Source organism: Amblyomma americanum, chromosome 1 (assembly GCF_052857255.1).
Source record: "Amblyomma americanum isolate KBUSLIRL-KWMA chromosome 1, ASM5285725v1, whole genome shotgun sequence".
NCBI lineage: Eukaryota > Metazoa > Arthropoda > Arachnida > Ixodida > Ixodidae > Amblyomma > Amblyomma americanum.
Window position 1 is genome coordinate 438263803 of NC_135497.1, and position 14827 is coordinate 438278629.

The 14827-nt window shown below is 47.7% G+C and overlaps 1 protein-coding gene across 1 annotated transcript in view; it reads left to right on the forward strand.

Annotated features, from left to right (window-relative positions):
* Ctl2 (Choline transporter-like 2) overlaps positions 1–14827 on the forward strand; it is a gene marked incomplete in the record, with an annotated part of 162290 nt that overhangs the window by 40938 nt on the left and 106525 nt on the right. The window contains 2 exon segments of the mRNA XM_077650539.1: positions 9005–9078; positions 12646–12724. Of these exon segments, the coding sequence (XP_077506665.1) occupies positions 9005–9078; positions 12646–12724 (153 nt within the window).

A 14827-nucleotide genomic window follows, 5' to 3' on the forward strand; every position in this document is an offset into this window, starting at 1 on the left:
TAGAGCTCGGCGCAAGGGAAAGAGTTTTAAAGACAATGAAATTAGGGTATACCTAAGGTATTGTTAAACTGCCAGTCGCAAATTACGTAAAACGCATTGAAAGCGCTGTATACGACATTGCAGTCTCATGGGGCGCACTATTACGCGTAGTCTGCACAGAGCCTGGAAGGGCACGTTGCAGGCGGCTGGCCGCGCATTGAAAGCGTTGCAGATGCAGGACCGCCGTACACGTGCCGAAAGTGGAGTGGCAAGGCGCTCAGCATTCTCCCAGGGAATTACTGGTGCGTTATCGACTGACCGTGCCGTTAACTGATAGCTGTTATAGTTCGCTGGCAACTGATACTGCAGGAAGATTTGAAGAGTGTGTAATGCATGGACCTGCAAGGTTTTTCCAGCGTTGTTACTACCTCTTTAGGGACTCTCCCAGAAAATAAACGGCGAGGGGAAAGAATACTTTTCGTAAAATGCAAGCAGTATGAAGTTGACAGCACCAGCCCCCTGGCTGATGTTCGCTGAAAAAACAACTGAGAAGGAACGCGTTCACGCGGACAACGCTGGATTTCTGCACTGCGTATATTTCGTTTGTGAGCGCGTTCCTTTTTCTTCTGTGAACGCCTGTTGGCCCGACAAGCCACGCTTCTTCAACGCTAACCGACGTTTCGACAAAAGGACCTGTCCTGTTATGGGCAAGTCCTCCTCTGCCTGCGCTGACGGAGACGAGTCCTTTGGTAGAAACGTTGGTGAGCAGACTGACTTCACTCCCGCCCCTTGTTTCAACGTCCGCATTACTGGTGCTTTTAAACCTATGCCTGTTTTTTCGCTTGCATGGCTGCCTGTACACAGGGCGTTTGGAAAGAAAATCTGCTCTTAATAATTTTAAAGGCCGCGAAAGATGCGCCGTGCGACCTGTGAATGTGGATTATACGGCAGGACGCGCATTTACGTGACAGCGTCCAAATAAAAGACCATGTATTAGTAAAATGAACTGATCAACTTAATTTTTGGTTTTAGGGCCAAATATTGAGAAATTGCAAGCCATCAGCATTTTCTACGTCTATAACACACGCACTTCATTAGTATTTCCTGCATTTAAAATTCGAGCCACAGCGTTTGATCAATGTGCAGCGTGGGAAAGCCGACCTAACGGGTTTTCAAAAGCATTATTATTTTTTTTTTCACTTTCGAAATCTCATGCCACAGTGTCGATTCCGACATTTTCGAAACTCAGCCTGCTTTCTATGCTGATGACCTTAACTTTCGCTGTATAATTTCGCGCCGTAAAGTAAAAATAGTTAAAAAAAAACTTGATTAGTGATTTTTTTTACCTGATCGTCTTTCAGTCTGTCGTGACCCACGGACGTCGGTCGTGGTGCTGACCGCGCAGACCTCCGTGGGTTGCGTCTTCGTGGTGCGAATAAACTTTCAACAATGACAACGGAAAAACTATTAAGCACAGCTAAAAGAAATTTCGCACGCTTAGCGAAATGTGCTAAACATGCTTGCGTTTTATCGCTTAGACCGGAAGCTATTGAGCCTCTAATGCGCGTCATTTTTGTAGTTCTGCGTTTTTTAGAGCGCCGGTTCTACATAACTGTCCACTGGAGCCAAGTACCACTCTGCATTTACCGAGATCAGCATTTCATCTTGGCGCTGCAGAAGCAGCCGATGACGTCATGAGTCTCGAGAGATGGCGCTGGTCGTTCGCCCGAGGCCAGGCTCGTCGGCGGCAGAACGCTGCGCTCTGCTCAAGTCGAAACCCGGAGCCGCCTTCGTCCGGCAGTGCGTGTTGCGTATGCGGGCGCCTATGCGATTCGAGTGCCGCAGCAGCTGCGCTCGCATTACCGAGGTGTGTGATCGTCGGCAGTTTTTTTTTTTTTCACCGCTCCACTCGTGTCAACATTAATTGGTACATCGCGTACTGTCGAAAAGTAAATACATTTGCCTTTCTAATGAGTTATGTAACTTGTTTTTCTATCATAAGCGGGAGAGCCCTGTAGCGATCGCGCGCAAGAGAGAGAGAGAGTAAACTTTATTGTTCCAATTGAGAGGTTTGGTTGCGTGCCCGGAGACTGCCGATGTCTTCCGGGCTGAGCGTGGTTGGCGCCCCTAGTCCAAGGCACCACTGTCCCTGGCCATCCGGCATGCGTGGCTCACTAGGTCCCTTTGGACCTTAAGCTGGCTGCTGGTTAGCCGGTCCTCCCACTGCTCCGCATTTGGCTCTTTGTTACCTCGGAAAGCTACATTGTGTGTACATTCCCATGTGATATGATATAACGTGGGGGTTGCCCCGCACCAAGGACATGTATCCCTATACTGATCTGGGTATACATCTTATGTAGGACATGAAGGTTGTAGAAGGTCCCTTGTTTGGAGTCTCCTCCAGCATGTCGCCTCGTATTGTGTTAGCTGAGGGTGTGGCTGGGGGTATTTGCGCCTTCTGCCTTTAATGAGGTTGAGGATAGCTGCGTACGTGAGCTCCACCGTCATCCCCGGGCCGTCCGAGGCATTTGACGCACCAGCTCGGGTAGTGAGCTCGCGAGCTAGCTTGTCTGCCTTCAGATTGCCTTTGATTCCGGCGTTTCCTGGTACCCAGTAGATCCTATGTTGAATATTTTCATTGGTTCGCTTCGTTTTCAAGCGATCGCGCAAACGTTGCGAAAAAGGGGAAGTGACTGCGCAGGCGTTCGACCCCAGCCTTAAAGGGACCCAGAAAGGGGGTCCCAATAAAGGCGCGATATGTCTGGGATGTTAAAAGACGCCGCTTCACAAATATCCTCCAGCAAGAATTATTTTAATGCGTTTTGTGGAAGCTGAGTTATATGCAGACAAAATTTGAACTTCCGCGTCTTCTCGCCTTTCCCTCTCCTCTGGCACGCCAGAACGCCGGCGCTCCTCCGCCGGCCCCGCTCACTCGGCCCCTCCCCTACCTCCGCCGGCTGCGGTAGCGCGTGACGTCTGAAAGAGTTTGGCGTTGTCAACCAATGATAGCCCCCGGCTGCTGACGTCATTTGCAAGACGTGACGTCGTCTGCCAGGTTTTCGCGCCAAAGCCCGGCACCGCGAGGTGCAAAAGCGGGAATTTTTAAAAATGTATTGTAAATTTCCCACCTGCTTCTGAGGTCTCGTACGTGGCATGGACGCTCGGTGACCTGTACTCTGCATCGTGCAAGCATTTTAAAGCCAAGCTCAAGCACCCCTTTCTGTGGCCCTTTAATCCGGTTAATCCCCGACTGAGGGGCCCCGGAAGACCAGTGCACGTTTTCTCGATCGCGCTAGGCAAATGCGTCGGGCAACCGCGTTCGAACCCGTGCTGCCCAACCTAATTATTGACCCGCCGCCATTTTGCAAGGATCCTTTGTGCACAGGGAAGCTGACTTGTAGGTTTTGCAACTCATCTGCATTCAAAAAAACGCAACATAAAATTTCGTGTTAGGCGTTCGCAAGGGAAACGCGATTCAGTCAGCAGAGGGGTGGCAACTGGGAGGTCGCTTGCTAGAAAGCAGGAAAAGACCGATTCCGAATATTCGCTATTATTATGAAGACTATGGCGGCGATTCCGGAATCCCGAGGCCGCAAAAGCAAAGAGCACGGAACTGTTGTTAGGCTCGCTTCCCCTCGCAGCACCTGGCTGCCTTTTCTGCATGACAGAGTGGAAATGCCAGACCGAAGGCGGGGTGGCGGCACTGGCCCTTTCGCCGCCTCCGTGCGTGGCTGGCGATTGACGCAGCAGCACATCTACGACCGTTCACGCAGCTGCTTCCGTGTCAGCCGGTTCGAGATGATGAACGAGCCATGGCGCAAACGCTTGCCCCACCACGTCATTTGTGTAGTGCGGCGAAGCCTGGTGCCTGCAATCAGAGCGGGTGCCAACAAACTTCGCTATAACGGAACGGTTTGCAGCGAAATAATGGATATAACGAAGGAATGGCATCCCCTCTTGCAAGCTCCCGTAGAAGACCGTGCATTCGTTATCCCATTTCTGCGAAGGGATATAACGAACCCGAAATGAGTGTCGCTGGCCATTTCGTCTTGAGTGTATCCACTTGTAACGGTGCGCCACAGTTCCGCTGCCATTCGATGTGGAAAACTGAAATTACCGCGCATAACACTAGTATTTCGGGCGCCACGCAAAGCGTGTAAAACTTTTCCCGCTGCAGGCGGTGCCCTAATGTCGTGTTTCTCCGGCCTATTCGTCGTGACAGACTTTTGACACCAGTGCTTCCATATTTGCCGGAACACGGGTGTGCGCGGCCCACTGAAGGATGTCGCGGCCCGCTGCGCCTCGGCATGGTCACCGAGGTCGTCGGAGTTTCCGAACCGTTCACCATCCGCCACACTGCGCATGATCTGTTGCGAGCCCACTGTGTTTCTAATGTGCCGTGCGCTGTTTGGTCGCGTCGCGTGACCGTTTGGCGGTGCGTGTGGTGTGCTTGACTGTATCGTCGTCTCGCTGGTTTCGAGGTGAGTGATAGCGGCAAAACGTGACTAAGGCGAAAGGCGCCGAAGGTGAAAGCAATAATAGTAGCCCTCGGTCTTGCGCATCCATTCTCGAGTGTGACATTGCTGTCATGCGGGGGAGCCGTGTAGTTTGGCGCTGTTGTGACTAGCGTGCTCACGCGAACCTGAACGGGTATTCACGACGGAATTGTCGCCACGCGCCTGCTTTTACCGCGACCGCTATCTCCGTCAGCGCGAAGAAAACAAAACAAAAAACTGGTCCAAACATTTGTCTCTCCACCTCCTCTACGTCATTGCTCCAAGACCCGTTATCTGGGCGCCGAAGCCTGTGCAGGCTGCGAAAGAAACTGGTGTACGAGGCCGACATGTTCTGTTGGTGCACGCACACTCTGTGTGCCCAAGGCTCCCCCAGACGAGCAATGTGGGCAAGAAAAGTACTCTTCCACATTTTTCATTCCATCTGACGCCGGTGAGGGCTGCGGCAGAAGCGGGCACGAGGCAGCGATTCCGTCGCGAGCACTAATTTTGAATGGCTTTGGATGGAACAACCTGTTCGGACGCATAAGTTTAGTACAGTGGCCACAACGACGCCAGTAAACACTGTATATACGCCAGGTATACGTAGTCCTCGGTCTGCGTGACGCCGGGGTAGGTAAAGCAGTGGGCACGAGGCAGGTCTGAGGTCAGCTACAGCTATAACGAAGAAATAGCGGGGTCCCTTCATCTCTGTTATAACAATGTTAAACTGTATGTCCGTTTTGCGCCTAACCGTGTTTAATATGAAATCGTCTGCATTTGTCAAGAAGAGTTGGGAATAGTTTGGTATAGCTAAGAGTTCGTTATATCCGTCCTCGGTACATCGAGGTTTGACAAAGCACTGCGTTCCTAACGCTATTTGTGAACGAAAGTCACCAATAAGAGTCGTTTTCAGATGCCTTGCAGGTGGTGTTTGAAGTGGGCGTGTGCTGCTCGTAAATGATAGGAGATATTTCGAAAATATTCCCTCATTGCCGACATTCATGTATTTATACTTGTGTGATCAGCAATAAACCCTCAGTTGTTAGTCAGCGCCGTGTCGTTCGCTTTCTTGTCTTTTGTGCTCGTCTTTGTTCAAGCTGTTTGTTCAAGAAGAAAATATCTAGTTTAGTTATTTCGTTATTTAATCTGCGTACGTTAAGGTGTTAATGCACTTCAAGTCATGCCTTGCCTCAGCACTCATTTTAAACACTTTCACCATCTTCCTATAGTCGGATACAAGTAAAACAAAAAAAAATCGGGGGGGGGGGCACTTTGTTCACCTAAAGTGCGGTGAGGCGAAAGCCTTTAGCGCGGTGTTGCTGCTTGTGTCACTGATGTGTGGTTAAGATGTTTAAGTACACAATCGTTACTACATATCCGTTGGCAGGAATTAGCGTAGGCGTTAGCACGCTCGGCTGCGGAACGAAAGGATGGTGGTTTGAATCTCGCCGTGCGCAAGGATTTTTTTTCTTATCGGGTTGACGTCATTTGATTGACAGCTATAGTGTGAGATTTCGCGAACGGACGGATGGACGGAACGACGCATTACGACGCATTGAGCCGATGCCGACGCATTCGTTCATTGGTCTTCTGTCGCTGTGTAGCTGGGGAAGTAAAGTAGTACGCTTGCGTTTGGCCGCATTCTGAGACGACTGCATTGAAGCGAGCGCTAGGAGGGAGGTTGCGCGGCACCCGACTCGGTCGACAGCTGTGAGACGTCTGGCGCGCGCGCGCCGGTGGCGCCATCTGGCGCATGCGCAATGAACTAACAATGGCGCAGCAGCGTGCCGTGGCCGCGAGTATGAGCCATTGAAGGCTTTTGCCTTAAAACGAAGTGTCTGATGCCCCTCAAAGGAGGCCCTCCAGCCATTGGCGCTGACCGATTTTCATGACGCCGTGGTTAATCCGATTCAGCCGTGGCACTGCCACACCCTGCGATGTCACCATAGCAGGCTCGAGGGGATTATCCACGATGTCATGAGAAACGGTCGACGCCATTGGCTGGTGGGCCTCCTTTGAGGGGCGTTTGCTCTTAGTTCTTCAGTTTATCCGACAATAGTCAGTCGAGCTCTGATATGTCGAACCCAAATATTTCGGATTATTGGCTCTATCGGGCACGCACATTATCCCCTTGAAAATGGGGAGCAAAAGTATAGAAAAGTCTCGCGCTATAGCGAACTACAGTTTCGCGGGTCGTTCGATATATTGAATTGCGTGCCGCAACTCTGCAGGTCCCGCTTCTCCTGACGCTCTTCGATCACTTTTTAAACGCGGAGACGGGTAGGCTGCGCGGCCTTGGGCACCTGCTAGCAACGCTAGCGCTGTGAAACCGTGTGATGGGATGAGCTTGGGGAGGGCTTGACGGTGGCCTTCAATCTCACTTTCCACGCTGCATCGCTGTCATGCGGTGAAGCCAACCTATCTAAAGACTAGCGGTGGTCCTCGCCCGGCGTGCTTCGCTGTTGAAGGCATCGCGGAAACGAATTGTAATGTAATTTTAATGAGTGATTATTTTTAAATAGAAAGAATTATATGTTTCATGCAAAGGAAAACCCATCACCGGAAGTTCTCCGCAAATTGTGTCCACGGGAAGGGGTACGTACCTCTCATGTGACTTCATTCGAAAAAAGAAATTTGCTGGCATTGGTGCTCCAAACCAGGCCCTCTGCATGCCAGGTGGGCATGCAACGCATATGCTAATAAGGTTTTTTTTTTCCCAGCATGGTATTTATTACGCGTGTTTATATGCAGGAAAGAGCTATATACATTATTTGCTATGTAATCAGCCAGTAGCCAAGCAAGTTAAAGGAAACAACACACCACACAACTAAAACGCACGTCTTAACACAGCTTAACTAAAATGGTGTCAAGAAAAGAAAAGACATCAATAATGGGAACCAGTCCGGTTGATAGTCACTGTCTTTGTGACTTGTTCAGCTGGTGCACCATCTGGCCAAAATGTCTGCAGGGGGAGACGACAGGCTCAGCATCCCAGTCCAACATGCGCGTTTTCCACGGGCCATGCAGTCCGAGCAGGAAAATCATGTCAAAGGGTTCGTGGTCATGTTGGGTGGGAATTAGGTAATGCTCACTATGAGAATTCACGCGTGGTTAGAGGGGCACGAAGTGAACGCATTATGGTTTGTATGATGGTAAAGTGTGTTGGGGATGTGTACTGATGTTAGACAATGATTACTTGCAAAAATAATTGCTGACGTCATCCAAGGGTCATGTGGTAAGTGTCATGTGATAACGGTAACCTGCAAAAAAAAAGTTGCTGTTATTGAAACGCAAATGTTTTCGCATTTCTCCAGTGCAGCAGACTGCAGTGCTGTTCAAGTTTTTTTATGGCATACTAGCAAGTTGCAACACATATAGACATCTTATGATAGGCAGTGGATAGTTCCAAAGAGCGGTGTGCCGCCAGTACGCCGCCGGGTGGCACGCTGCTGCAAGAAGCGCGTCACTAGCATGGGTGCAATGCATTCTAGCATGTAGGTTGAAGATAAGGTTATGTATTGACATTTTTTGTGTCAAACTATTTTGTGATCCCCTTCGAGTTTGATTATAACCGGGTTTGACTGTACAACTTTACCTCTTATCATATTGTTGAGTAGCACTGTCTTCTTCAAAAATAATTATTTCCTGTCTTCTTGCTTAGCAAAATTTAGTACACCTGGGCAGGTGTTGATCTTGTTTGGGGGTGTTCGTACTGACGGTATTGTAACATAACTACGAAAACGGTTTAATTTACTGCTGTCTATAATTTGGATTGTTTAAAGGGAAAAGAAACAGCGTGAACAGAAAAAGAACTAGACGCCAACAAAGAAAATACAACACGAGCACTGGTCATGTGCACTTGAGTGCTTGTAACATCCTTTTCATCTCTGCACCTTGTCATTTCCAGCTTTTCTTTTCATCTTGCAAGTATATCAACTTGCGCTGCTTTTCACCTGTCTGCTGCAGTTGCTGTTACATAACTCGGGTAATAAATACTTGTGAGCAGCCATGAGAGCATAGCCGGACGGCTGCACTTAGGTGGTTGCTCATGAGTAATGAACCCCATGGTTGGACTGTATCCTGCCTTAGGGAATTTTTCTAAATACAATGAACGAACAAAGGTGCTGCTTTGAGTTGATCAAATTGGCTGTGGCTTACTGTCTGCTGAGGAAACAAATGTCCTGGTTGCTGCAGGTGGTAGAGTGACTGTCTCAGACAAGCAGTAGTGCTTGGCTGGTCATGCCACCAGGGTGAATTATTTAGTTTTTTTCAGCTGCAGAGATTTTGTGAAAGCTGTGCAGCCTTCCTCTATAGCTGTATGAATGTGCTGTGCCAGTTGTTAATGAATAATTATGGCCTTTATTGAAATCTACTATGTGCTGAATAATTTTTTGCTCAGGTAGACACTGCACTTCCTCTTTTGCTTTAAACTAATTGGAGCTTTCAAATATTGAGGGTGAATCTGCAGATTGCGAGGGAAGCTCAGTGCCTATATGAATGGGATGGGTGTATGAATTGTCCTTTTGTAGGAGCTGTACAGACATTTTGTGCCTGTTCCTGTTCATCTTCTTCCTTGCCGGATGGGGCATCGTGGCCTTCTTTGGTATGCCTGTACTTCACTCTAATGACGATATCAGTTTTCATGCATGATATCTGTATCCATGCATGTGTTTAACTCAAGAGGACTTGCAAACTGTGAATATTTGCGAGCTTTCAGGATCTTGTTGGGAGCTGGCATTGCACATATGGGCCACCTCTTCGTCTAAAAGGTTTTTTTTTTTCCCCCGTCAGTGCAATCTGTGTTTATTTCTTTGTCAAAATTTCATCACCTTCTTTCATGCCGTTAGCGTCTCCCGCAATCACCGTATGTATGTGAGGTTCAGAGCCACAAGTTGAACTGAGGATGAGCGCTCTTGGGATGCTACCTGCAAATGCACTGTACAGCAAGGTGCTCAAGTTCATGCCAACACATTTCTCACACCATGAAGCACTCACTGTATGTAACCCTGTCAAAACTGAAACAGTCATCACCCACTCACGTATGCCAGCAGCCTTCGACGCAAATGCAAGAACTACAGAAACAATGTGTGCTAGCTAGCACTGATCATCCGCATTGCCAGAGGTGTAATCACCATTTAATGTTTTCCTCCTCAAGTATGAAGTAACTGGCCTTGCATTTTTTCTTCCCATATATCATTCACGAAAGTTTAACTGTGATATATTGCTGGTTTAAAGGGCTGAACGTCCCTAGGCCTTATGTCAGCAGAGGGCCGAATTGCTTCATGGGTACATCAGCTGCTCTAAAATTTTCTCATTTTTCTTTCCACATTTAGCAGATTTGCAAAATATTGTGTGATGGAAGTACAGTGTGTAAAAGCAAAACTGTCAAGCTTTCTGGTGAAAAAACGTGTAAGTTGAGGACTAGAGAAAGTAGAGAAAGTGGGTATAAGATATAGGTGCAGGAAAAGCATGGAAGGGGATGTCGTCATTCTCTTGTCCTTGCCTTTTTGTGCTGTGAGAGCATGAACGGATAACTCATCCATTTCCCAACTGTACTGAACTTCAATACATAGACTTGGGTTGCAGACATTGATTGTTCCTTATTTGAGACCCTCTGTAAAGTTTGGTGCAGTTCTTGCTGCTAGGGGGTCACTTTTGCATTTTAGGAGGCAGCGGGATTTGGCCCAGTCACCAGTGCTTTTTCAAGCTGTGCCATACCACAGAACAGCCTGCATTGAATGTGGCTGTAGGAGCTATGCAGTTCACAAGTAATTTTGCCAGCTCCAAGTTGTCACATGATACTACTTAGACATTGGCACGCATAATGGTATCCCTTGGTAGACAGGAATATTGGGCACAACGTAGGCTCTTCATTCATGACCAGCCTTGGCAAGGTTTGACACAGGGTAAGCTGTTGAGTTTTAAGTGTAGCATCAGTATGAGGTCAACGTGAAGGGCACCAACAAGGTGTGATTAGGCATGGGTAAGGTGGCTAGAATGGGGAGGTGTGAAAACCGTCCGGGGAAGCATGGCCCCGCAGTGCGCCGATGCCGTGTGGCGGCACTGGCGACAGAGGCGCGGTAAGGCGCGCAGCCGAAATGACCGCATCGCGTAGGCTAAATTTTTACCACTGAAGAGAAAATGAGCCCGTTTCGCTTATCGCGCGTTTTCTGTGAGTGTCAAAGAATTAATCTTTACTATAAAATAATGTTTCGTCAACTCGCACCATTATTCCTGTGAAATATGCTGCTTCACACTCCGAGTTTGCATTGCATAGCTGGACTGAAGTGCGTTTTGTGCGTGCACATTTCGAGACGCTGCCGAGGATGTGAGGGACGCCGTTAATGCCGTAGTGCAAGGTTTTGGAGTAATTTCAACCACCTGGGTTTCTTTAACGTGCACTCACTCTCTGCGTTGCGCCGCCCTCGAAACGCAGCCACTACGGTGAGAAGAGCAACCAGGTTGTAATAATGTGTGCCGTAGTACCTCAAATCTGTAGTCGCACATTGGCTGAAGGCAAAAATGAAAACTGGTTTTTGGGGAAAGGAAATGGCGCAGTATCTGTCTCACATCTCGGGGGACACCTGAACCGTGCTGTAACTAATGGAAGGGATAAAGGAGGGAGGGAAAGAAGAAAGAGGTGCCGCAGCGGAGGGCTCCGGAATAATGTCGACCACCTGGGAATCTTTAACGTGCGCTGACATCTGACATCGCATAGTACACAGGCGCATTTTCCGTTTCGACTCCATCGAAATGCTGCCGCCGCGGTCGGGTTCGAACCGGGGAACTCCGGATCAGTAGCCAAGCGCCCTAACCACTGAGCCACTGCGGCGGGTAGGTTGAAGGCGCCCCAACGCACAAATCAGTTTTTGTCGCCGCTTGCGAACCTGTAGCATGTATGCCATCTTGACGCTCATGTAAGCAATCCCTGACGATTCTAGACAGTGAAGCAGCACATTTGGCCATGAAATCGTTTATTTATAAGTGAGGGGGAAAACTTTTCAGAATTTGATGGACAACAGACAAGGTTTCAGTGTTTTCTGTTTCTTCTCATTATCCTCCTGATTTTTACCTTTAAGGAAAAAAAATATAATCCTTATGAGGCATTAAAAATGTGCAACTGATGCTGTAAGCGCAACAGAATGCTCAGAACAGCTCATTTTTGGCACATCACTAATTGACTGTAGGACATTCTGCCGCAGCATTCGGCATGCAAGCGCGTTCGGCTGAAGGCATGAACGCGTGTGTACGTTCGTTTTCAAGGACGTTGACAAGATTGCAAAATGATACTGACAGCCTTGTCGGCACTTGGGATCGCTCGAGACCATTTGGCAAACATTTCCTGGCAGGCAGGGCAGAGAGACTTTTTTTTTTGTTTTCCTGTATCCCGTGTTTTTTCTATCCGGCGCAAAGCACCAACGCTCCGTCTTCTTTTTTTTGCTATTGAAGGCATCTCGCCCTCGGATGAGAAAACGCTGCTACAGACACTCCAATACAGGCGCGTCTCCCGCCAACTTATGCCCCCCCCCCCCTACTTCCGACTTGCCTCCTCTCACATATCTCTTTAATCCCTCTCCTTCGCTCAGCCTCGTTGGGGTGGTCCCTACTTTAGGAGACAGTTATAGGGCTGTGCATTCCCATTGTTTTCTCCCCCCCCCCCCCCCCCTCTCCTTCAGTGCGACCTGCCAATCTAAGTATCTCAATTACAAAGGCGACGAAATGAACTGAACTGACTAACAACTGCTACGGGGTGTGCAAGGTCGATGCGGCTGAGCAGCTGAGCTTACCACACCTCTACTAGCAGCGCCACATTCCTCCTGGTGGCATCGGTGAGCAGACGGGTCACGCTCGGCCGACGGAAAGCGCCACGGTCTTCACACCTCCCATTCTAGCCACCTTAGCGTGGTAATTTGTTTTCTTAAGGATGGTGCATCTGTGCTCTTCAACGTGTGCATATGCAGGGTGCAGGAATAGCTCCTGGGCACATTCTGAAAACCTGTGTGAGGCTGAACAGTCTTTTTGCACTCCCCCCCCCCTATGTAATACCATCTTAGTGAGGGCCTTTAGAGGTTTCTAGAAATAAATAAATGAATGGTTGTCTTTAAGCTTTCATGCCAACTGGATATCAACCAGGACAGGCTGGGTGATGAGCTTTTCTTTTTGTTCACAGCGTACAGAAATGGCAATCCTGAACGGCTCATCTACCCCACTGACAGCCAGGGAAACATCTGCGGTCAAGCACCATTTGAGTGAGTTACCCAAACTATGGAATAATTGGGTTCATCACTTGCTTGCACCAGCGTCATGTTTGTATTTTAGATGAAGTGTTTTTGAAAAGTTATGCTAGACAAGTTTCTTTTGTCGTGGGTACTTGTAACTGCATTAATATCTGAACAATAAAGGTGATCTGATGAAGGCATGGCATTGGAAGGAGAAAATGTATGATTACCAAGGTTTCGAAAACGGAAAGCAAAAGACAAGACAAACACGTTTTGGAATCAACATTATGTGAGATATGGCCTGAAGGACTGCTTTTTTCATACATTCATTGTATGATAGGTTGACGGAATGCAACCATTCTAGTAACAAGTGTTAAAGGGATTAGTCTGTATTTTATTGACCATATTTTCTTTACAGTGGTTGAAAGTTTCTTGCCTTGCTGTGGTGATGAAAAACATGGCAGAACATTTCAGAACAAAATTTGCCAACATAGGGCTGTTCCTGTTTGTTTGGTAGGTGGTGTCTGCTGGCCCTGACATTATAGATGCAAAATCAACTGTATGCTACTAAGGTGACGGGGGGCGTAGAAATAAGTGAGGTAGTAAGCAAACTTAGTTTAAAATGGATTATCTGATTTCGAAGAATTATGTTTTTATCTTGGTACCTTGGCCACATCTAGCCTGCTGCCATGGCCAGCCTTGAAGCATCAAAAAACGCCAAGGAGTTGGACAATGGTGACATTCTATAACAGTTTTGGAAAAGGCGTTCAATTTTGTTTAAGCATGCCTGTCGAGCTTCGTAAGCAGAAATTTGAAGAAACCTTAAGAATTTCTCCAGAATAAAACTGGCGATATGATTCACAGGTATTTGCCAGCAGCGGTGTTAGCATAGTGACAGTGTGCCTTTTCTAAACATTTTAGAACCGTTATATTGGTTATGTAAACAACGAGAGAGGTAATGGTTGTGTACAAGCTTATGTTCTGGTGAGCGAGCACGTTGCATGGGACAGCTGTAGTTGGCTTTCATTCTAACAGTGGCAGCTGCCATTGACTGCATGGCTCTCAAGAGCCTTTCATTAAATACTGTGCTGGCAGCCTACCACGGCTGTACAGATTTAACAAAAAGATGATAAAAAGTTCAACAGTATAGGATGTAGTGATTATGGCAGGTTACCAATATTCCTTAAGAGAAAAGTATACAACCGCTGTATCTTACTGATACTCACCTATAGGGCAGAAGCATGGAGGCAACAAAAAGTGTTCAGCTTAAGGACAACGCAGCGAGCTATGGAAAGAAAAATGATAGGTGTAACATTAAGAGACTGGAAGCGGGCAGAGTGAGTGAGGGTACCAGCGCAGGTTAATGACATTCTAGTAGAAATCAAGAGGAAGAAATGGGCTTGGGCAGAACGTGTAATGCGAAGGCAAGATAACCGTTGATCCTTAAGGTCAACGAAGTAGATTCCAAGAGAAGGCAAGCGTAGCAGGGGGTGGCAGAAAGTTACGTGGGCGGATGACATTAAGAAGTTTGCGGGCATACTGTGGGCACAGCTGGCAAAGGACAGGGTTAATTGGAGAGACATGGGAGAGGCCTTTACTCTGCAGTGGTCGTAAACAGGCTGATGATGATAACTAGGATGTCTGAAGTTTCTGCCAACAAAGACAGGACAGCTTTCTTTTTTTCTCTATCGTGTTCAGCACTATTAGAGGGTAATAACTAGTTCACTTCTTTTATTTTCCTGAGCACTTTACTGCAAACAAAGGAGAGGACATCCTCCAGAAAACCTACTTCCCTTAAGCTACAAACTTGTATGTTGAAACGGTCATTCAATGAATTCTCGCACGACTTGTCTAATACAGAACTCAGGCAAGCTGCAGCAATGCCACATTTGATTAATTCTGAACGTAATTCAAGGGAGATGTTTCAGGTCTAGGAAGAAAAAACCCGCACACAAGATCTTGCTTGTAATGGAGCCAGATATTGAGAAATTGTGGACATTCATTGGTGGCCACTTTTGTATGCTTCGAAAACTTTAAGAACACCTGCAATGTGCTCAGTAAAGTGAAATCTGTCAACAAATGCAAGATAATTTTCACCTGCCTGGAAATCGTTCGGAAAGTCCACACTCAAAT